The sequence below is a fragment of the Ranitomeya imitator genome, chromosome 5, assembly GCF_032444005.1.
Source record: "Ranitomeya imitator isolate aRanImi1 chromosome 5, aRanImi1.pri, whole genome shotgun sequence".
Classification (NCBI taxonomy): domain Eukaryota; kingdom Metazoa; phylum Chordata; class Amphibia; order Anura; family Dendrobatidae; genus Ranitomeya; species Ranitomeya imitator.
The window spans coordinates 298,904,775-298,929,063 of record NC_091286.1 but is presented as its reverse complement, the minus strand read 5'-3'; the positions used below and the strand labels follow the sequence as shown (position 1 = coordinate 298,929,063).

At 42.3% G+C, this 24,289-nt stretch overlaps 1 protein-coding gene across 3 annotated transcripts; it reads left to right on the top strand.

Moving 5' to 3' along the window:
• Window positions 1-1,100: 1,100 nt before the first annotated feature.
• On the top strand, window positions 1,101-20,202 carry PRDM1 (PR/SET domain 1). 3 transcript variants are annotated; one of them, XM_069726294.1, is made up of 7 exons: window positions 1,101-1,218; window positions 7,130-7,378; window positions 9,918-10,037; window positions 11,502-11,751; window positions 15,685-16,784; window positions 16,891-17,019; window positions 17,320-18,031. In XM_069726294.1, the coding sequence occupies exons 2-7, from the start codon at window positions 7,196-7,198 to the stop codon at window positions 17,878-17,880; spliced, it is 2,343 nt and encodes a 780-aa protein (XP_069582395.1). In that variant the 5' UTR covers window positions 1,101-1,218; window positions 7,130-7,195; the 3' UTR covers window positions 17,881-18,031. The 3 variants fall into 3 exon arrangements, with proteins under 3 accessions (XP_069582395.1, XP_069582397.1, XP_069582396.1); XM_069726296.1 differs by lacking the exon at window positions 1,101-1,218 and adding an exon at window positions 5,791-5,896 and having other exon boundaries at window positions 17,320-20,202; XM_069726295.1 differs by lacking the exon at window positions 1,101-1,218 and adding an exon at window positions 5,980-5,999.
• Window positions 20,203-24,289: the final 4,087 nt, after the last annotated feature.

The following is a 24,289-nucleotide window of genomic DNA, read 5'->3' as shown; positions in this document are numbered from 1 at the left end:
ACCATATTTTAATATGGAGATAAAAATGACCTGCATCTAAAATTCACCCACATGCAGGCGAACTACAAGTATGAAAATTGTTTCCTTTATATTTGATCATTTTACAGATGAAATGTCCAGTAGGCACTCACAACGATTTGTCAAACCTCTGATCACGTATCATTTTTTTGAGCAAGAAACGAGTGCAAGATTATCAAAACTCGTAGAATATCAAATGTAAGATTATTAACAACATATCTTTAATCTTCCACTTCAGGTTCTACAAGTTCAATATTTTTTCAGTCATTTCTGTATATATGAAGAAATATATAGGAGAGAGTCGACGGATATTGAAGATTCATTCAGTTGTGGCTCAACTGTCTTACAAAACCAAACGACTATGTAATGCTCCCAAAAGAAGTATTTACAGTTAGTAATCGTTAAGAAGGAAGACTATATGGTGCAAAACCACCATGTATTTAATACCAGGTCATTCTCAATAAGCATTATGATATTTTAGATTTGAAATTATCACATATATTTAAAAACAATCACAAATTAAGTACTATAATTTAAAAATTTAAAGATTTTGTTTTATTTTTACACCTGTAAAAAAAAGCAAAAATATTGAAATTAATTATGCCCTAAAATCATACTGTAGAACGTAGATGTTATGATTGGAAACAGGTACAATAGCTTTTAATTTGTGATTTTTTTAAATAAATTCTCTTATGTTTGAGATGAATATATTTTATTGAATTTAAAGTAACAAAGAAATACAGGCTGCCAGGAAACAACTATTGCCCATGATTCCCCTTAGGACAACTTATCTACTCCCTTTTTCAAGCAAACATTCCAGATATCAAATTCATTCTCCAAACCAAGCTGATATTGAGCTTTTTTTTTTTTTCATTGTCTTTCCTTCCTGATTTCACTCAGCCTATGCAAACTGTCTTGCACATCTTAAAACAATTTGGCATTGGAATTATCAGCCTGGCCAAAAAGAGTTTGTTTTGTTAATTGCTGTTGTTAAGCCTAATTACTAAATGAGGGAGGAGCTGATTCAGGGGGAGGGAGAAGCTTGTAGTAAGGAGAAACTTTAAAATCCTTGAAGCAGTCTGGGAGAGGGTTAGTGCCAGTGAGAGTGTGTATACAGCAGACAGTGAACGCGTGTGAGTTAGTCACAGATGTTACGCATGGACTAAAACTGGAATTCCTGCTATATGGAAATAACGCAAGGTATCGCTTCAAATTATTTTATTTTATGTGATATTTTATTAATACGGTTAAAATAGTTACAACATAGTTTCAATTCTGAACTTGAATTTTTATCTATAAAATCTGCTTTTTATGATATTTGTTTTCTTGTGAGCAAATGGCAATTCTGCTAAATATGTTTCCGATTGAGAAAGAATACTGAAAATCATTTTTAGAATTCTAGCATTTAGAGTTGTTATGCTCCTTGAAGTAAAAGGTGTGGGGCCCCTGCTGGTTCTCTTTTGTTTACTGAAGGCACTGTTGAGTAGCAATGTTTACTTTTGTCACTCTTATTTATACTAGTTAATGTACTGTACTAGATAAATCGACTTCCTGGGCCCAGTATTTCAGCCTGGACCCCTGCTTGACAAATGGTTTCAATTTGACACCGTTTTATCAGTTAAGCTTCTGCTGGGTGCTGCTTGCTTCTGCTTTATCACAAAAAAAGTGAGTTATCTGAGGTACGTTGTTAACAGTCTGACAATCCTCTGTGACAAAGATTGATGTGACATACAGTGAGCCAGCTATACAAAGCATGCTTCCAATATACACCCTGATGCTTGGAGAGTCACTGTCTTATGGCATTCCAAATCCTGCTACCAAACAAACTGGCTCCTGTAATGAGCAATGTGTTTTTTTCTGCCTTTTTGAAGCTGTATACACTGTCTTGATCAGTTCCTTAATTTGTCATTGTGCCTGTGTGTGTATCTATGTATCTATCTATCTATCTATATATATCACACAATTTTGACTTCAAGCCCCGTTCAATATATTAGATGGGGTGGAAATAAGGGTCAACAGATATTCTTCCTGTTGCCATTTTTTCAAGTTTGACAACTAAATCTTCAGCTTGTCAGCACGCGTCTGTCTTGTCCTTTGAGCTTAATGAAAAGTACATTTTAATCACTGGTGAGCCAAATTGAGCATGATTAGCTGTTATTACAGATTAGTGCACAGTATTGTCTGGTGTCGGACAGTATTGATCTGGATGTGTGTCAGAGATGGGTTTCACCACACTCCTGGCAGCTTTTGCTGTGTACCAGTGAACTATGAAAGGGGGGGGGGGTTGGTGGCAGGCAGGCAAAAGTCCAGATGGGGCAGAAGACGGGTCCTGAAAAGACCGTGCCAGGAACTAGGTCAGGTACTCGGAGAGATTATATGAGCCACGCATCATCCCCGTGTGGCAGGAGGCAAGACAAGCAGCGCACAATTATGAGGAATTAGAACAGCAACAAGTAGTGGAGATTTATCAGCATTAATTGTCTATTGTCAGGACAGGGCCTTTCTTGCAGATCACGACTGCTGCCAACCTCGTAATACCTCTAATGGACTCTCCATTGTAGGATTATCTCTTCTAAGAACAATGTCTTTCTTCAAGAAGAAGAGTTTCTTAGGGAGTTAAAATGTGTCCCCTTCATTTTAAGAGAGGAAGTGAAAAGAGGATTCGATGTTGTTCTTCTGTCAGCAACTGTATTCCTTCAGGGGACTGGGACATATCCATTGAACATTAACCGCGTTGCTCCACCTTTCTCAATGAGACCCATCAGAAAACAATAGCTTGTTTGATAGTGGCAGAGATAAGTCAGGGCATTATCTTATGGAGTCATTTTTCACCTTTATTGCCCAACCTTCCCTCAATTTTGTATGGTAAATAATCTGAGAGAGATAAGTCAACTATTTGTGTATATACACATAATCTATAAGGTACTGTGTGTGAGTACCTGTATTTGGCTGAGTTGTCTCAATGAAAAAATGAACACTATTTCATAGGCTGGTCTGACCCTGGCCTTATAATAAGAGTGCCATCTTTATGGAAAATGTCAGCAATGTGAAGGTTTGGCAGCCACGTTTCTGATCGCTACAAGTGGGTTATCTGTCCGAAAGTGCGGCAGCCTCACTTCGTGCACTATACCAAGCGATAACCTGTTCAAACTAAATAATGGCTGCCCCATGTAGGTCTGTGGCCACAGAGTAGTTATCCTGGAGACAAAGGCGACAGCTTTAGGAAATACTAAGATCAGCTCGACGTCTCAAAGGTGACGCAAATGTGAAAGTAGCAAGTGACGAGCAGCACATGGGAACTGCTGAGTTCTGAGGTAATTGAGGTTTTTTGGGGACACGAGGAAGGAAGAAATTTAGTAAAAAGCTCAGTCATGATTTTCGACTCACAGATTCCAGTCAATGACAAGAGCACGTAGACAACAAGGGTCCTGTGACAGTGAGTGGGCAAGAAATGTGGTCCCCACCACAAAGCTTGTCTCATACTAGTCACTGCCGGCTCCCAGGAGCAGGACTGCCGGCTGCCTGCACGGAACATTGTCGCCTGCCGCTGGGGTCTCCCTCAGTGCCCCCCACCGAGGCTGTGCTCCCTGCTGCTGGGGTCTCCCTCAGTGCCCCCCACCGAGGCTGTGCTCCCTGCTGCTGGGGTCTCCCTCAGTGCCCCCCACCGAGGCTGTGCTCCCTGCTGCTGGGGTCTCCCTCAGTGCCCCCCACCGAGGCTGTGCTCCCTGCTGCTGGGGTCTCCCTCAGTGCCCCCCACCGAGGCTGTGCTCCCTGCTGCTGGGGTCTCCCTCAGTGCCCCCCACTGAGGCTGTGCTCCCTGCTGCTGGGGTCTCCCTCAGTGCCCCCCACCGAGGCTGTGCTCCCTGCTGCTGGGGTCTCCCTCAGTGCCCCCCACCGAGGCTGTGCTCCCTGCTGCTGGGGTCTCCCTCAGTGCCCCCCACCGAGGCTGTGCTCCCTGCTGCTGGGGTCTCCCTCAGTGCCCCCCACTGAGGCTGTGCTCCCTGCTGCTGGGGTGTCCGTCAGTGCCTCCCACCGAGGCTGTGCTCCCTGCTGCTGGGGTCTCCCTCAGTGCCCCCCACTGAGGCTGTGCTCCCTGCTGCTGGGGTGTCCGTCAGTGCCTCCCACCGAGGCTGTGCTCCCTGCTTCTGGGGTCTCCCTCAGTGCCCCCCCACCAGGCTATGCTCCCTGCTGCTGGGGTCTCCCTCAGTGCCCCCCCACCAGGCTGTGCTCCCTGCTGCTGGGGTCTCCCTCAGTGCCCCCCACCGAAGCTGTGCTCCCTGCTGCTGGGGTCTCCCTCAGTGCCCCCCACCGAGGCTGTGCTCCCTGCTGCTGGGGTCTCCCTCAGTTCCCCCCACCGAAGCTGTGCTCCCTGCTGCTGGGGTCTCCCTCAGTGCCCCCCACCGAGGCTGTGCTCCCTGCTACTGGGGTCTCCCTCAGTGCCCCCCACCGAGGCTGTACTCCCTGCTGATGGGGTCTCCCTCAGTGCCCCCCACCGAGGCTGTGCTCCCTGCTGCTGGGGTCTCCCTCAGTGCCCCCCACCGAGGCTGTACTCCCTGCTGCTGGGGTCTCCCTCAGTGCCCCCCACCGAGGCTGTGCTCCCTGCTGCTGGGGTCTCCCTCAGTGCCCCCCACCGAGGCTGTACTCCCTGCTGCTGGGGTCTCCCTCAGTGCCCCCCACCGAAGCGGTGCTCCCTGCTGCTGGGGTCTCCCTCAGTGCCCCCCACCGAGGCTGTGCCGCCTGCTGCTGGGGTCTCCCTCAGTGCCCCCCACCGAGGCTGTGCTGCCTGCTGCTGGGGTCTCCCTCAGTGCCCCCCACCGAGGCTGTGCTCCCTGCTACTGGGGTCTCCCTCAGTGCCCCCCACCGAGGCTGTGCTCCCTGCTGCTGGGGTCTCCCTCAGTGCCCCCCACCGAGGCTGTGCTCCCTGCTGCTGGGGTCTCCCTCAGTGCCCCCCACCGAGGCTGTGCTCCCTGCTGCTGGGGTCTCCCTCAGTGCCCCCCACCGAGGCTGTGCTCCCTGCTGCTGGGGTCTCCCTCAGTGCCCCCCACCGAGGCTGTACTCCCTGCTGCTGGGGTCTCCCTCAGTGCCCCCCACCGAAGCTGTGCTCCCTGCTGCTGGGGTCTCCCTCAGTGCCCCCCACCGAGGCTGTGCTCCCTGCTGCTGGGGTCTCCCTCAGTGCCCCCCACCGAGGCTGTGCTCCCTGCTGCTGGGGTCTCCCTCAGTGCCCCCCACCGAGGCTGTGCTCCCTGCTGCTGGGGTCTCCCTCAGTGCCCCCCACCGAGGCTGTGCTCCCTGCTGCTGGGGTCTCCCTCAGTGCCCCCCACCGAGGCTGTGCCGCCTGCTACTACACCTGCATCTCCATTACTGCCACTAACTAAAGCTTCATTTACCATAAGAAAACAGCCATTCTATGCGCAGCTCCCTCCCACAAACACGGCTTATATTCACACCGCATGGCCTTATTTTGCTATAAGCGGAGCCATCTACATCTCAATATGGACGGTGCAGCCTTCTCTGAGGCGCTGGAGCCACCTTCCGTCAGCTCGCATTGTCTCACCGCGCGCATAGTAAGCGAGGCGGCTCCCGAGTAACCCTTGCACTGCCCGGCAGCTCGCGCACCGAGCACAAGTCACCGGGAGCGTGTGAGACAGTGTGATGTCAGCCACCTGGCTGCCGCTCTCCGCCCTGCACACTGCGCCAGGTAGCCGCGCTGGCCCCGCCCCATGTGACGGCACTCACATTACACCAGTAATCGGAAGCTGAAGCAGGAAGAGCGAGTAATAAGCGGCGGAGTCCGGGCAGCGGCTGCAGTGTGTGAGGCGGCACCTGCCTGCCAGTATGAGAGCGCCAGGTGTGGAGTGTCCCCCAATGCTCTGCCCGGGTAAGACGCAACTACTGCCCACCGGCAAGGCTTTATGGATGGATGGTGGGGGAGGAAACTGAGGGGACTGCCAGGGAGCTGGGGCTGAGCACCGGGCACGGCGGTGAGTGGGAGCCTCCGTGTGTGCAGCCTCCACTTCCTAAAGAGCAGATAGTGGAGTGGTGTCTATAGTGTACATACGTCCTGTGTATAGGTAATGTAGAGTGTATTTATATATAATGCTGTATACAATATTGTGGCTCAGTATTGACATTTACTTTGCATTTATGTTGTGAACTTGGCTGTGAATGTGCTTTATGTTACTATATATGAATATTGTGATCATATATTCTGCTACATACAAAATATTAACAATTTTTAGGCTTGTCGCTTAGTTTGACTTAGTGGTCATGGTTATTTGCTTTTAATATATGTGTGTGTGTATGTATATATATATATATATATATATAATATTATTATTATTATTATTGCTACGTACATTTTGTTTCAGTTTTGCCATACTTAGTTTGCATTTGTTTTGACTTCGACAGTCTTAATTGTGTGTGTAAAATATGTAATCAGATAAATATCTGCTCTGGAAATGTGAACTAATAGTTGTATAATGTGATTAAGTGATTTTAAACACGACTTTATGAGGAAGCTGTGGGATTGAAGGAGTTAACGAGACCCCCACACCCACCTCCCAGTAGTCCAGGAGACTTTCTTGCCGGCAGGATGTTGAAGATTTTTTTTTTTCTATTTTCTTTAACTTCAACAGGATGAAAAAAAAAAAAAAAAAAAAAAAAGACGTCAGAAGAGTTAGATTGTTTTGAAAGTTGTTTGCGAGCTGGCCGCTGGTGGGAAAGTTCAGGCTTCCCCATTCGCCGTGTAACATGCATGTTCCATTTTTAGTTCATTCAGACGTAGACGGCAGCAGCAGTTTCCTCTTCCTTTCCTTGTTTGTGACACTTTCTAAGGCAGCGCTTCCAAGGGATCCAGTAATCTATCCGTCAGTGCTCCAGGCACACTTGCAAGGAGCATGTAAGATCTACCACCATTAGTAGGTGATGCATCTCATTGCTCCTCAGTATATGGTTACGCCAGCTTCTAATAGTCATTCCTTTATATTGTATTGTTCGGTTTTTTTTTTATTTGCTCTAGATTAACAAATTATTTCTCAGAATTACTCAGAAAACCACGCAATGAAGGACTACGAGAACTTAGATTTTCTTTTTCCATTTTTCCCTATGTCAGGCCGCCACACAAGAAACCATCAGTAAAAGTATCGAATCGCCCCATCCGGAGGGGACATAACAGACCATGAAAATGGACGTGGAAGGAGCCGACATGACTCTCTGGCCGGAGGCTGAGTTTGAGGCAAAGTGCACATATATAGTGAAGGATCACCCGTGGGACAGCAGCTCCGATGGATCTAACCTTGTCCAAGCACAAGCTTCTTTACCCAGGAATTTACTTTTCAAGCACGCACCCAGCTCTAAAGAGGTGAGCACATATCCCTATAGAGTAACTTTCATTAACAATTGGTAAAACTGTCTTGTAGAAATAATTCTAGTTGGATCAAACCTAGCACAGTCCTGCAGTTTTACAAGTTTCTTGGTCTATAGAATTACCTACTTATTTTCATAGTTTTTAAGGCTGATGGTAGACTTTAGTCCATCAAATAAATGTTGATCCAGAGGAAGGCAAAACCCCCCATGGGGCTGACGCTAATAGCTCCATATTGGGGGAAAAATTATTTTCCCAATCCACATACAGCAATCCAACTAGTTCCCTGGATCAACGTCACATAACCTGTAATATTATGTTTTTCAAGAAAGGCGTCCAGGCACCTGAATTTTAGTCGTGACCATGTGGCATAGAGTTCCATAGTCTCACTGCTCTTACAGTAAAGAATCCGCATTTATGATTAAACCTTTATCAATGCAATTTATTTATTTGTATAGCACCACTTATTCCATAGCGCTTTATCATCGCTGTCCCCATTGGGGCTCACAAACTAGATTCCCTATCAGTATGTCTTTTGGAGTGTGGGAGGAAACCCATACAAACTCCTGTGGATGTTGTCCTTGGTGGGATTTGAACCCAGGACCCCAGCAATCCAAGGCTGCAGTGCTAACCACTGAGCCACCGTGCTGATAATTTACTTGGCATGAATGGGCCGTTTGTTTCCGGTAAATGAGAACTTTGTTAAAGTAAGGAGTCGTAATCTCTAAAACAACCTTTCCGACATAAGGTATAAGCCTGGAAGGAAACATTGTTTGGTGTCACCTCAGGTTCCTCCGTAGATTCCAGGGCAGATTACCTGTCTACATTTCTCACTTTTTCTCATGTCGCCGAGAGCAGTCTGAGCGGGTGCATTCTTTGCGTTTTTGTTTTTATAAGGGCTGTGAAGTGAGCAACGTCGGTTTAAAGTTTTATACGGCAATTATAGTGAGGTGTACGGCTAAAATCAGCTGTCTTGTAATCTCCGAGACCGTTCCTGTCTGCTACTGCATTCCACAGGTTTCCGGCAGAGCAGCTTCTTAGGATGTTTTCCTTTCCGAGCAGCAGCAGCTCTAATAAAGACATAACGTCAATATGATGTTAACTTGGCTTATTGTTTTTTATGTAGACATGATATTTTGCTGCTTTGCTTTGTCTTTCATACACCTCATGTCTATAAATCAGTGCTTACTAATTGCTCATACAGTGATGTACTAAACGCCTATACCAGCCCTTTACTAATATCTAAAATGGCAAATGACTAAATTTTTGCACTTTTTAATGTTATGGAATCATCATGGATGTTCCCCTTTATTCCATCCATTCATGCAGCTAACAGTCACCCCGGATGTTTTGTTTTTTTAGGAGAAGGTGGGTTATTCTTCTCTGCTGAGGATTACCAGGCTATACTCCCTGGTTCAGAATGATGACAAAGATTAATTTTTTAAAATTGGTTGAAAGGTCATTGGTGCTTGTAAAGAAATGGAGTAGGCAAGGAGGGAGAAGATTAAGAATGGACTTGCTAAAAGCCCTCTGCCCCCTCTCCTGAAGTGTTTATAGAAAAGGCCTTGCCCCGGCAATGAATCATAAGGACCTCTGGTCCCGTTCCAGTGGCAGATTCATCCTAGTTTAGATTAGAAGTTGTATAATGGATTTCTAAGCACTTAACAGAGCAATGCAAGTAGTGAGCCGAGGCCAAGAATGATTCTGGGTAGTACCGATCAACACAGTGTAGACGGGGACCACGTCATATAATTTAGCTGCAAGTTCTAAAGTGATCTGTTGCCTAATTCACAATTGGAGCATATCAGATGTGTAAACTGGTGTCTCATATCCAGTCATCTTAGTCTCGCTGTGTCACTGAAACTTAAGCCACAGATGTTTTGGTTTTTTGCCTTGACTCTTTCAAGTAAGGAGGTTTTCAAGAATGCCTTACAAGTGCAACATATGCTAGTCATGACTTTTTAGCAGAAAAAAATCTTACATGAAAGTGTTTGTGGGGAAGCATGAAACCCTCCTGTTCATGAATTAAGAGTGGCAGGTGGTGATTGGTCGTAATTCTGTATCAATCATCTTCTTACATATTGTATACATTCTTCTATCATGTATATCAATTTCCATCATTTTGTTTACTTTAATATAGTAACTTTTTAGTTCTCATTCCCCTAAGTGCAAAGTCTATAATTCTGTATACGAGTAGTAAATTATGCAAGAAAACTAGCACACATAATTTGTCAAGTTTCAGTATATGTGACCTGCGACAGTCTTCAGTGCCCTGGATTTTATCCTGTCTATAGCGCCCTCTGTTGACAGAGGTGGCAAACAACCATATCCTGTATGTATCCACTCCCTTTCACAAGAATTCAGGACAATGGACAGAATTTTCCCTCATCCTGTAAAACATCCTTTGACTCTTATAAGATCTGCTAGTAAAATACCTTTGGTCTATAGAAGAGTAGAATTCTGTCTTTAATTGTTGCTGAATATTTAACTTTAATGACGTTCTAACTAGATTTTGTTCCTTTTTTTTTTTGGACAGGTGAGTGGTGTTTTAAGCAAAGAGTATATTCCAAAAGGAACCCGTTTTGGGCCATTTGTAGGAGAGGTCTACACAAATGACACTGTTCCTAAAAATGCCAATAGGAAATACTTTTGGAGGGTAAGATTATAATTTTATAAATATTTTTTTTCTTTTGTTTAACACAATAGTATATATCCAGAACACAGGGTGTGCTAATTGTCTACTAGGAAAACGTCTTTTTCATGCTTTGCATAGACAGAGAGGATGTTTGGGGTTGAGCAAACCCCTAAAGTGACTTTATTTCTTGTAAGTGATCTGTGAGTCAGCAGCCTCGCTGTGCTGTGTAACATGGAAATAGCATGGTTTTGGGTAGTTTCTTTCTCGGTAAACGTGTGAATTTTGGCACGCACTGGTTTTTAGCTAGTTTTCATTACTGTAAGCCTTCTAATGAAGACATTACAAAAAAAAAAAAAAAAAAGTAATTTCCCTACTGCTTCGCTGTTAGTATTTAGGAGCCCTCATGATGATAAACTTAGTGGTGAACATATCATTGGTGCTATCGCACAGGGTCTCAGAAAGGAAAGGAGCCCACTACCACCCCCATGTCCATATTCTGTTCTTGCACAGAGCCCCCCCTTTTTTTTTTTTTTGTTTTTTTTTGTTGCGTCGGTCTGCCACTGGACAAGCCTGATCTCTGACTATTCATACACAATGGCTAATCTCAATCAATTGGTTTTTTTCTCGCATATTTTCTCTGAAAAGTCTCATCAGTTTCAAGAATAACTCTTGCTGTAAATACGCGCGCATGTATGTGGTGTAAAGATTAATCCAAAATTCCAATGCAAAGCAAGTATTTCAAACCTCCAGACAACTCTTAATACCTACTACCCTTTTGTGTAAAACATGAGCTCTTTGGGGTCCATTGACCAGAGCACAAAGCATTATTTGTTTAAGCGTCAGCCTTTCCTGTAGTCTCACTTTCATAAGCGGAACAACATGTTAAAAGAAGCATAAAAAGTTTTGTCTCGTGGCATTTTTTAGTCTAATTATACAATCTTTGCTCTCTATTGTGTTTTTTTTTTTTTTTTATTTTTAACCATGGATTGTGAAAATGAGACCTCCCTCCGCAGTAAATGCATAGGACAAAACCTCACAAGACAGTGCTTGTCTAGGATGAGGAAAAGTGAGTGTCCTGGCAAAGAGTGAGTGACAGGACTGGCCCTGTTCCAACACTAGTTATTGTTTTGGCAGGTGAAGTTCACCTTTGCTCCACCCAGTGTTCTGTCAAAATGACTGCATTCCATGTATTTATATGATTAAGCGCTAGCTCTGTGAGATGAGGAGGAAATTTGGGATGGCCAGGGAAACTGCAAGTGCAAAAGCCTGTTTAGCTGGAAGTAATGTTAATGAGACCGTACTGACTCAATACCTCTTTTAGTGTGTGCGTAATCATAGATAAAGTTGGAACAATTAACTATCATTGTGACTATTAAAGGAAGGAGGGACGTTTATAGCATAATAACCGTGAGGGCGTTATTGCCATGCTAGTCTCGAAATAGATTTTCTTTTAATTTTTCTAATGCGTTTTTATTGTATTTGTAGATATATTCAAACAGTGAATTTAACCATTTTATTGATGGCTACAATGAAGAAAAGAGTAACTGGATGCGCTATGTGAATCCAGCACACTCCATTCAAGAACAGAATCTAGCTGCCTGCCAAAATGGCATGAATATCTATTTCTACACCATCAAGCCTATTCCAGCCAATCAGGAACTGCTTGTATGGTACTGCCGGGAGTTTGCAGACAGGCTTGACTATCCTTCTTCCGGAGAGCTGGTGATGAATCTTAGTAAGTAAAGTGCATATTGAAGGTAATATATGGAATGTGTCCAGTACTGCCTATGCAGTTTACTATTAAAACTTATTGGTTCCAACAGCCAAACTATTTTTGACAGGGAACCGCAACATCCAACACTTAGCCAGCCTTTTTTCCTGATCCCTGAAAGGCCAGTTCATCCTTACATGTCATCTATCTTTTTCATTAATATAAACTCACTAGTAACGCTTTCGAAATGCGGAGTACCAAACTAGTTAGTTTTTTTTTTTGTTTTTTTTTTCACACGTTCACAGACTCCACATAAGCTAATGTCTTCACATGTATTTTTTAAGCAAGCAATTTGAAGAAAGTTCTGTAGAAGTGTTATTCACTTCCTTTCTCTGGGTGAAGTTGATTGCATCTCTTGCCTTGTCAGAGATTTCTACATCTCACATTTGCTGTTAGTATCGTTTTTTTTTTTCACCTTTTCGTGTACTTGACATTTTATATTACAATTAGTTCAGCTTAAAAAAAATTCATTTTAAAAGTAAAGCGCAATAGAAAACTGCAATGGCTGAGTCAATCACCATATCTCAACCCTATCGAGCATGCATGTCACATGCTTAAGACAAAACGTAGGCAGAAAGACCAACCAACGGGCAACAACTGAAGTCATCAGTAGTAAAGGCCTGGCAAAGCATCACTGAGGAGGAAATCCAGTGCTTGGCGACGTCCATGGCTTCCAGACTTCAGGCAGTCGTTGCCTGCATAGAATCCTTGACAACGTATTAAAAACTAACATTATATGTATGGTACTTAATTTGTCCAGTTACTTTTGAGCCCCTGAAACGAGAAAGCTTTGTGGAAAAAGGGTTGCAATTCCTAAACATTTCACCTGATATTTTTGTTTAACACCTTTAATAAAACCTTAAAGTCTACACTTCAATTGCATCTCAGCTGTTTCATTTTAAATCTAAAATAATGGCCAGCAGAGCTCAAATCAAAGATCCTGACACTGTCCAATTATTTCTGGATTTACCTCTATGTTGATAAATTGAAAATGCTACAAAAGGCTTTCTTTTTCCCGCTACTGTTAGTGTTTGTGCATATGACATCTTTAACCCCTTTCTGACTTCGGACGGGATAGTACGTCCGAGGTCAGAACCTCCGCTTTGATGCGGGCTCCGGCGGTGAGCCCGCATCAAAGCCGGGACATGTCAGCTGTTTTGTACATCTGACATGTGTCCGCAATAGCGGTGGGTGAAATCACGATTCTCCCGCCGCTATTAACTAGTTAAATGCCGCTGTCAAACATAGAAACAAACATTTAACCGCTTCCGGCCGCGCGGCCGGAAGTGCGTGCATCGCCGACCCCGTCACATGATCGGGGGTCAGCGATGCTTCTGCATTGTAACCATAGAGGTCCTTAAGACCTCTATGGTTAATGATCCCGGTAGCTGTGAGCGGCACCCTGGGGTTGCCGCTCATAGCACACCTGCATTTCTGCTACCTAGCAGCGATCTGATGATCACTGCTGTGTAGCAGAGCCAATCCAGTTGTGCCAGCTTCTAGGCTATTGAAGCATGGCAAAAGTTTAAAAAAAAAAAAAAGTGAAAAAAATAAAAATATATAAGTGTTTAAATCACCCCCCTTTTGCCCCAAACAATAAAAAAAATCAAACCTACACATATTTGGTATCGCCGCGTTCAGAATCGCCCGATCTATCAATAAAAAAAAAGCATTAACCTGATCGCTAAACGGCGTAGCGAGAAAGAAATTTGAAATGCCAGAATTGTTTTTTTGGTCGCCGCGACATTGCATTAAAATGCAATAACAGCTTCTTTTGATTGCCCATCTGCATAATAGTGGTATCAATAAACACATCAGCTTGGAATGCAAAAAATAAGCCCTCAACCAACCCCAGATCACAAAAAATGGAGACACTACGGGTATCGGAAAATGGCGCAATTTTTTTTTTTTTTTTTTTAGCAAAGTTTAGAATTTTTTTTTCACCACTTATATAAATATAACCTAGACATGTTAGGTGTCTATGAACTCGTAATGACCTGGAGAATCATAATATCAGGTCAGTTTTAGCATTTAATGAACCTAGCAAAAAAGCCAAACAAAAAACAAGTGTGGGATTGCACTTTTTTTGCAATTTCACTGTACTTGGAATTTTTTTTCCCGTTTTCCAGTACACGACATGCTAAAACCAATGATGTCGTTCAAAAGTACAATTCGTCCCGCAAAAAATAAGCCCTCACATGGCCATATTGATGGAAAAATAAAAAAAATTATGGCTCTGGGAAGGAGGGGAGCGAAAAAATGGAAAATCCCACGGTCATGAAGGGGTTAAGAAGCTTCTTAAGGTACCGTCACACATAGCGACGCTGCAGCGATACCGACAACGATCCGGATCGCTGCAGCGTCGCTTTTTGGTCGCTGGAGAGCTGTCACACAGACAGCTCTCCAGCGACCAACGATCCCGAGGTCCCCGGTAACCAGGGTAAACATCGGATAACTAAGCGCAGGGCCGCGCTTAGTATCCCGATGTTTACCCTGGTTACCATCCTAAAAAGTAAAAAAACAAACGCTACATACTTACCTACAGCCGTCTGTCCTCGGCGCTCTGCTTCTCTGGTCTGGCTGTGAGCGCCGGGCAGCCAGAAAGCAGAGCGGTGACGTCACCGCTCTGCATTCCGGCTGACCGACGCTCACAGCCAGAGCAGGAGGAGTGCAGAGCACAGCGCTGGAGGACAGACGGCTGTAGGTAAGTATGTAGTGTTTGTTTTTTTACTTTTAGGATGGTAACCAGGGTAAACATCGGGTTACTAAGCGCGGCCCTGCGCTTAGTTACCCGATGTTTACCCTGGTTACCAGCGAAGACATCGCTGAATCGGTGTCACACACGCCGATTCAGCGATGTCTGCGGGGAGTCCAGCGACGAAATAAAGTTCTGGACTTTCTTCCCCGACCAGCGATCTCCCAGCAGGGGCCTGATCGCTGCTGCCTGTCACACTGGACGATATCGCTAGCGAGGACGCTGCAACGTCACGGATCGCTAGCGATATCGTCTAGTGTGACAGTACCTTTACGGAAAAAGAATTGCTGCTTTTAACAGCTTCACAATTTCTGAACCTTGAAGCACTGCAATATTATTTTTACATTGTTGTGCATTGTGATCATATGTTTTTGGTTTTTTTTGCACTCTTTCAGGCAGTCAGGCAGGTTCCAGATGTAAATGGCCTTAAATATACAATAGAGACCACATACATTAGAGACATCTCCATAGAGACCACAGCCAGCCATATATATACTGTAATAACTGTATGCAAAAGCATACTTCAAGCTCCTTGCCCCAGAGCAAAATCAGTAAATGGAGCCCTTTTTCGTAAATTGTTCTTCTGCAGATGGCGAACTCCGAGGTGGGAGAAGAAATGAGCAATTGCCAGACATCTCTAGCGCAAATTATACTATGATCATTATCAAATTGTTAAATTGCAATGTAAAGTGGAAAATTATTTTTAGATTAAGATAGAGCTATTGGTCTTGGTGTATTTTTTTACTTATTTAGCTCTAAAGCATTTCAGATCCTTTTTGTACCTTGGTTTGCATTTTGCAATTTAATTTATTTATTTTTTAAATCGAGCTATTTTTCTTTTCTGACATCAAGTGAAAGGAAAGGTGAACATTGGAAGTAGATATCTAACCAGTATTGCTTCATTTATTCTCAACCCAGTTCTTAAATTAATCTCTTCCTAAATTCCTCCAGAACTTTTTTTGTCATTGCATTAAATTCTTATGGTCTCTAATATTTGCTTTGCCTGTAGCGAAATTGAAAGATTTCAAACTCAAGTTATATTGTTTGCTAATAAAGCAATATTTGGTTAATATTTAACTACAATTTTCAAATTGTCTAATATTTTAGGTTATATTAAAACTTTAAATATTCGTCTTTTTCAGAGCAAAGTTTGATCATCACAGGGGATCAGATTTCTCAAAAAGAGAGGACACTTCAAAAAAGCACACCCAAGAAAGAGCACAGTGTTAAGGAGATTCTAAAAAACACGCATCATTCAAAACCCAAAGACATCTCCCTGAACAATATTGATGTTTTAACTCCTGACAAAGACACAGAACCGCTGAAAAGTTCCAGCCCTGAGAGACCTATATTCCCAAGAGTTATGTATCCATTCCACACTCAAATTCATGATGATTATTTAAAGACTACAGTTGGGTATGGCCTTGAGAGATCAAATTATATGATGCATTCACCAATTCAGCCATCAACACCATCAAGTCCTTCAACAAGAAGTAGCCCGGACAAAAGTTTTAAAAGCTTAAGTCCTCACAATAGCCCTGGAACTGCGCTATCTCCTCACCAACTATCCCAAGAGCACAGAGAATTGTACCCCTTACGAAGTAGACCATACAGTACTGAAGGACTGGCATCCTTTCCCAGTTATGCACCTCCTGCAAGTCATCTACCTCCAGCCTTTATACCCCCATACCATACACCCTACCACAAGTTTTTACTACCACCTCTCAGTCTTGGATGCAATAGCCTTAACACTCTAACTAACATCAATGCCATGAATAATTTCAATATTCTCCCACGAATGTTTCCATTTTACAACGGTATGCTTGGAGGTGGAAGCCTTTCTCATCACATGCTAAACCCTGCAGCTATTCCTGGTTCCCTTCCTCACGAAGTAGGGCACAGACTGCTACAGCCTGATCAGCATCGAGATTTTCTCATTCCTGCACCCAATAGTGCCTTTTCCATCACAGGCGCTGCTGCTAGCATGAAAGATAAGCAGATCAGTCCAACAAGTGGATCCCCAACTGCTGGCACAGCAGCAAGTTCTGAGCATGTAATGCAACCTAAACCTACCTCAGCGGTGATGACCACCAACAGTGATGAAGCAATCAATTTAATTAAAAGCAAAAGGAACATGACTGGATATAAGACTCTTCCCTACCCACTTAAAAAACAAAATGGGAAAATCAAATACGAGTGTAACATTTGCTCCAAGACGTTTGGACAACTGTCGAATCTTAAGGTAAAGGAATATACATGCATATGACTTTTTTATATTTTTTAAGTTTATTGAAGACTTGGACATCCAATTACAGCCAAAATTATAAGTCAATAATTTTATTTTATAGGTCCATCTACGAGTTCATAGTGGTGAGCGGCCATTCAAATGTCAGACTTGCAACAAGGGATTCACCCAGCTGGCACATCTACAGAAACACTTTTTGGTACACACTGGGGAAAAGCCTCATGAATGTCAGGTGTGTATATTATATTTATTTAGAAAGTGGAATTGTTTAAACACGATTAACATCAAATCAGATGTTCATGTACAGACCAGAATGCCCATACTGTTCACTGAAGTTCTGACCCAACCTTCCAAGGCTGTTAGTTTGGGTTAGAAGACCCTAGATCATGTCCAGGCATTGTGGTCCATATAGGGACCGTTAAAAACACAGACGTCTAAGTTCAGCTTTAGTATAGAAACAACCGTTTTTGTGACCTTTTATGGACTGAATGCGAATATACAAGAAATAACCTCATTATTTTCTTTTGCTTAGGTGTGTCATAAACGATTTAGCAGCACAAGCAACCTGAAAACTCATCTACGGCTGCACTCTGGTGAGAAACCCTATCAATGCAAGCTCTGCCCAGCAAAGTTCACCCAATTTGTTCACCTCAAACTCCATAAACGACTTCACACTAGGGAACGTCCACATAAATGCGGTCACTGCCACAAAAGTTACATTCATATGTGCAGTCTTCAAGTACACATGAAGGGAAACTGTCCAGCCTCCCCAAGACCCGGACTCACAAGGGATGACCTGAGTGTAATCAATGAAGAAATTGAGAAGTTTGACATCAGTGACAGCGCAGATAGACTAGATGAAAGTGACGTGTCGCCTGCATTGGAGAAAGAAATAATGACTCTTTTTCGGAGAGAAATAGAAGATGCAAGTATGAAGGTATCTGTGTCAAGGAGTATGGGAAACAGTTTAATTTCATCAGGGTGCAACTTTTATGAACATTCTGACTCCGTCGTAAAGCTGCCCCTTAACGCCCCACTACCTCTGTTACCAGTTAAGGTCAAACAGGAAACCATAGACCAAATGGACTCTTAATGGACTTGTGGGACAAGTGTTATTTATCGGAAGTTCAGGTGATTGCAGCCTAAACATGTACAGTTTTATAATGCTGCGGCATGGTCTTAGCTTATGAAAGGTAGAATTCTTCTAGAAGACCAAACTCCAAGAAGGAACTCCGAGATAAGCATATTCTCAGGGCAAGGAAAGAGGCAGGGATATGGGTATTGCCTACTAATTTAATATTATTATAATTCTAATTATTATTAATTTTAAAAGACAATCATTTATGTCTAATTGTCACTGAAATGTACTTCATAATTTATTATGCAATTTATCATTACAAAAGCAATAATTAGAAGAATGTTTACAATGACAGGCAAAATCATTGTAATTTTTACTATCATTGTATATATTTAAATGTGGCCATTGATGTACATACTTTCTGCAGTGTCTGTTTTTTTGTTTTTTGTTCTTTTTTCATAGTAAGTGAATCTTATGTGTAAAACACCTTGGCTCTCCATACCAATGATCAATATTTTTGTTGCCAAAGCTGGACATTACATTATGGAATTATGTATTTATTTCACTGCATGCAAACTGTAGTTTGTTTTTTTATGAATCACTCATACTTTAAGAACATCAAAAAAGTGCATGAGATGTTATAGTAACAATACCCTGCTTATTATGGTTCTGTTTGTTAAACCAACCGTACAGAACATCAAAATGAGATTATGGGCAAGTTCACGCTAGACCTTTTTTTTTTTTTTTTTTTTTTTTTCAGCATTTTTTTTTCCTCTGCTACAAAAAACCTGATCTATTGGCAGGAAAGAAGATGCAGAAAACACTCTTTGTGGTTTTTGCTGCAGTTTTGGCATGCTAGATTTGACTCTTGTGCATGCTAATAAAGTGTAGTGTCGGAAAAAAAATTGCTATTCGATAGAATCAGGTTTTGCCACAAAACACGCAATAAAATCTGATACCTGCATTTTTGGTGCAGTTTTTCACCACCTATTCATTTCAATGGGTGAAAAACGCTGAAAGAAGTGACATGCTCCATTGTGCAAAAAAAAAAACATGCAAAGCACAAAATACTGATGACAAAAAAACAAGTTGTGTGCACGATATTTCTGAAATCTGACTTTGCTGGTACTGTAAAACGCAGTGGAAAATTTGCATTAAAAAGACAAAAAAATGCTGCAAAACTGCCTAGTGCGAACTTGGCTTGTAACAAAGCGCAGGATTGACTACGTCCCCATGGTCCAGTAGTAGACACGGGTAATAAGGTGTTTCTTCTGTTACTGGCACTCATCTCATGTATATTTTCTGTGAGTCATTTCCTTTAGTATTTTGTGTCTTGTACATTTATTTGTTGTGGTTAATTTAAGTGAAAAGGGCATTGCAAAATTGTTTGAAAACTTACCTCATTGATTGTGTCCAGTGGTGCAGATAAAAGCTGGCGAAACCAATAGCTTTGTGACTTTCAAGGAGAAACCAAAAATGTGCAGTCTACAAACTGCACTTACATTTTTGTACTGTTGCTTTGCCTGCTGACTCCAAAGATATTGCAGTTGTATGGCTAGATATTGGGGTTTAGGTTGCCTTCTCTGTCCAGGAGTGGATATACTTCCAGCAATTTATACCTTCCCGTTGGTTAGCACACACTGGTAGAAAGTGGTCCATATAAAAATTTACAAATGTCGCTGGAGTTCCCCCTACTGGTGACATGGTGACATCACTATAATCAGACTTCCAATGATCTCCAGCCGAGTACTCTAGCATCCAAATGTGACAAAGCACACCTTGAGCATGCGTAAACCTAAGATATAGGCAAAGCAGTGGCACTGTTTTATAATCATTTCTGGCATTGTGCAGTCTGATCTTTATGCCGTCCATTCATACAATGCCAAAATTCCGAGCAAAGGTACCAAAACAATACAGCTTTACAAAATTCTTGTTTGTTACAACTGTATCCAAGCAGAATTCTGCAAAATAATGTAGCAAGGTTGAAAGTATTAATGTAACATATACCAAAGTATCACTACTGTCTCTGGACACACACTTCCCTTACTTGTTGCCAGTAGTGCTTTTCTGTATTCACTTCAGAGACTTAATGTATGACTGTTTCAAGATGTTACTTTTTTAAAAATAGGATTTTATTACATGTGAATGTAGCAAACTGTGGTTTCTCTATTTTTTTTTTTTTTTTTTTTTCTTTTTTAAGAAAATCTGACCAAAGTTAACAGGCTTTTTACTTTGCTTGAACAACAAATTTCTTATGTTTACATTTTGGTTTACATTGTTATTTATGTGCAAATTGTCAAAAGATGTAAATTAAAACTAAATGTGCGTTTCTTTATACATATGACTTATTTTGTCTTCTTTCTATGGACTGCATCTCTGAGAATGGGTAAAGAATCTGAGATAAATAATTCAGCACCCCAACAAGTGAGATAAAGGAAAACTTTTTTTTTTTTGTGTGTATAATTTTGGGAATTTTGTCTGATAAAATGGATTGCGCAACTAAATGGCAATAGAGTTGCTGCAACACTAGATCTTCCTACAATGATTCTGTCCTCCATTTCTTCTATATATGCAATCCGGTTGGTCAGACAAAGGTCTTTTGGTTTACATATGTTCAGCTTTGGATTGCAAGAAAATTTAAATATTTGTATCTACCTAATTTATTAGCCTAAAATTCTCATATGTCTCTCTATGTGCACACGTTGCGCATTTTGCTGCGGGTCCGCAGCAGCTTTCCATGCGTTTACAGTACATGTAAACCAATGGAAAACGCAATCCGCAGTGCCCATGCTGCGGGAAAAAAACGCGCGGAAACGCTGCGTTTACATTCCGCAGCATGTCAATTCTTTGTGCGGATTCTGCAGCGGTTTACACCTGCTCCATAATAGGAATCCACAGGTGTAAAACCGCACGTGGAATCCGCACAAATTCCACATAAAAAACGCTGTAAATCTGAAGGTAAAACGCAATGCCTTTTACCTACTGATTTATGAAATCCGCAGCCCTCAAAAAATACGTGTGCACATAACCTTACAGTTGTGGCCACAAGTTTTGTGACTGATACAAATTTTGGTTTTCACATAGTTTGCTGCTTAAGTATAGTTGGATCTCTTATCGTCAGATGTTTCTATGGTTACTAAAGTGCATCAAATTTATGCAAAGACCCAATGTTTACAGCGTTGATCCTTATTTTTCAAATCTTCTACAATTTGCTGTGACATTCTGGATGTCTAATTCGATAAATCCTAACACATGACAAACCCATTCTTGCCTAATCAGTGCTTGGAGTTTACCACAATTTCTGTGTTGTTGTGTTTTTGTTTTGTTTTTTTCTTCTTGTTTTTCCAATTTCTTTTTGAGTATTGACCACATGTTTTAAATGGGATTTAGACCTGGCAAGTTTCCTAGTAATGGAGCCAAAATTTCATTATTTTATTCAGAATTATCATTTCTGACTTGGTGCTCAATCATGCTGGGAAAAAGCATTGTTCATCAACACATTGCTCCTGGAAGCAGTTACTTTTGGAGGTTTTTTTAGATAACATTTCAGTGAGCCCACTCCATTGGATGAAAAGCAACCCCAAGCATGAATGGTCTCTGGATGCTTTATTGTTGGTATGACTCGGGAGTCAGGACTCATGCTAGCTCTCTCCTTTTTTATTTTCTGGACATTCATCATTCCGGTCCACTGCAGTTCAAATACTGTACTTCCTATAGATTGACATTCTGCAGGAAGTACAAGGATTGGACTGGGTTAAAGATATTTTTTTCTAAGGGTGCAGTCATACAGCTGTATAAATGAGACCGAGATCGGCATGCAGTTCAGAGTGGTCGGCGGCTCTCCTGACCCGAGCATGACTGCTGCATAGAAATACATGAAGCTGTCTAGCTCGGGTCAAGAGAGCTGCCGTCCAGTCCATGCATTGCTTTCCAATCTCTATTCGATTTATACTGCCATCTGACTGCATCCTAATGGAACTTCAGATTGCTTGAGACATCTGGAAGAATGATTGTTGGGCAGAGAAAAGGTGAGCTCTGAGTCCTATGTCGTGCTAACAGTAAGGCTATGTGCACACGCCAGGATTTCTTGTAGAAATTTCCTGAACAAAACCAGACATTTTCTGCAAGAAATCTGCATGCGTTTTTTTTTTTTTTGCTCGTTTTTTTCCGGAGGCTCCCAGTGCAATAATATAGAGGGAGATCCGCAAATTAATGAACATGCTGTGTTTTTACCGCGGGAAAAAAACGCAACATATGCACAAAAATTGCGGAATGCATTATAAATGATGGGATGCATATGCATGCGTTTTTTAAGCGTTATCGCGTTTTTATAGCGAAAAAAACATGAAGAATCTTGAACGTGTGCACACAGCCTAAAGGCCCCTTCACATTAAGCGACGCTGCAGCGATACCGACAACGATCCGGATCGCTGCAGCGTCGCTGGAGAGCGGTCACACAGACCGCTCTCCAGCGACCAACGATGCCGGTAACCAGAGTAAACATCGGGTAACTAAGCGCAGGGCCGCGCTTAGTAACCCGATGTTTACCCTGATTACCATCCTAAAAGTAAAAAAAAACAAACAGTACATACTTACCTACCGCTGTCTGTCCCCGGCGCTCTGCTTCTCTGCACTCCTCCTCTACTGGCTGTGAGCACAGCGGCCGGGAAGCAGAGCGGTGACGTCACCGCTCTGCTTTCCGGCTGACTGACGCTCACAGCCAGTACAGGAGGAGTGCAGAGCACAGCGCCGGGGACAGACAGCGGTAGGTAAGTATGTACTGTTTGTTTTTTTTTACTTTTAGGATGGTAACCAGGGTAAACATTGGGTTACTAAGCGCAGCCCCGCGCTTAGTTACCCGATGTTTACCCTGGTTACCAGTGAAGACATCGCTGGATCGGTGTCACACACGCCGATCCAGCGATGTCCACGGGAGATCCAGCGACGAAATAAAGTTCTGGACTTTGTTCAGCGACCAACGATCTCCCAGCAGGGGCCTGATCGTTGGTTGCTGTGACACATAGCGATTTCCTTAACGATATCGTTGCAACGTCACCAAAAGCAACGATATCGTTAACGATATCGTTATGTGTGAAGGTACCTTAAGGCTTCCGAAGGCCATTCACGATTTGGGTCTCTTTTCATCCAAAAGAGAATCAAACTTGGGAGTGAGCTCATACTGTCATGAATAAAATATAGATAGTACCTAAATATTGTCAAAGAGCAACTTCTCCCAATGATCCATGAGTAATTTGGTGATTACTTGTGCTTTTTACAGAATGTTGGAACACTATCACTATATCACAAGGCAGAAGTGATAACTAAGGGACTGTGAGCAAAACAATGACATTTTGTTTGTTTAGTAAAACTCCCCAGATCTTAATCCCATTGAGAACATGTAGTCAATCCTCAAAACAGGAGGAAAAACACAAATTCTGTTTAAATTCCAAGCATTGATTAGACATGGTTGCCATGAGCCAGGATTTGGCCTCGAAGCTGGTATACAGCACACCCTGGCAATTTGCCTTGAGAAATAAGGGTCAGCAATGTAAATATGCATAAACTTGTGCTTCAGTATACCATAGAAACATCCGATTAAAAGAACAACAAACACTGAAGAGGCAAACTTTGAAAACCAAAGTGTCAGACTCAAAATTTTTGGCCACAACTGTATATGGAATAGAAGCCTACTCCGGCATCGGTGGAACAGAAGTGCTGTATAGCTGACAAACCAGCTAAACTCCTGCATAATGAGGTTTCGTGGTTCCGATACGAATTTTGAAATATTATGCAGACATCTTTGAAGAAACAGACCCATCCACATCACACAAACCTCTTTGTAACCAGTGTGCTACAGAACAATACACCATGTGCTGCCCTTATGTTTCACTCACTGGTTTCTTTTTTTTGTTTTGCCACCTCAAGGATCCTTTGGTGTGTGAGTTTCAAGTGCTAGCCAAATTTACATTACAAAACAAGGCTGGTTTTCTCAACAGCAAAGACAAAATGCCAAACCATTGTCCCAGAAGCATATCTCCAAAAGGGGTTGTCCCCTTTCAGAAAAAGTTTTCCTATAAGCATAGTTAATGGCAAAAAATACTAGTCGGTGGCTGGCGTACATAGGAGAGCGTGATTTCTTCTATACATGGCATAGATCTGATGTACTACTAGATATAGCACAGACGATCCCAGCTTCAAATCCCCTAAGGAGACTATTTAATACAGTGAAAAGTTAAAAAAAAAATTATAAAAAAACACAGTTTAAATCGCCCTCCTTTGGCCCCAATAAAAATAAAACAAAATTTGAGATGTTTTTAAAAATCCAAGCAATGCATCAAAATAGAATTTATTTATTACCGATAAATGGCGTAATGAGAAAAAAAATCAAAGCACCAAAATTTATATATATATATATATATATATA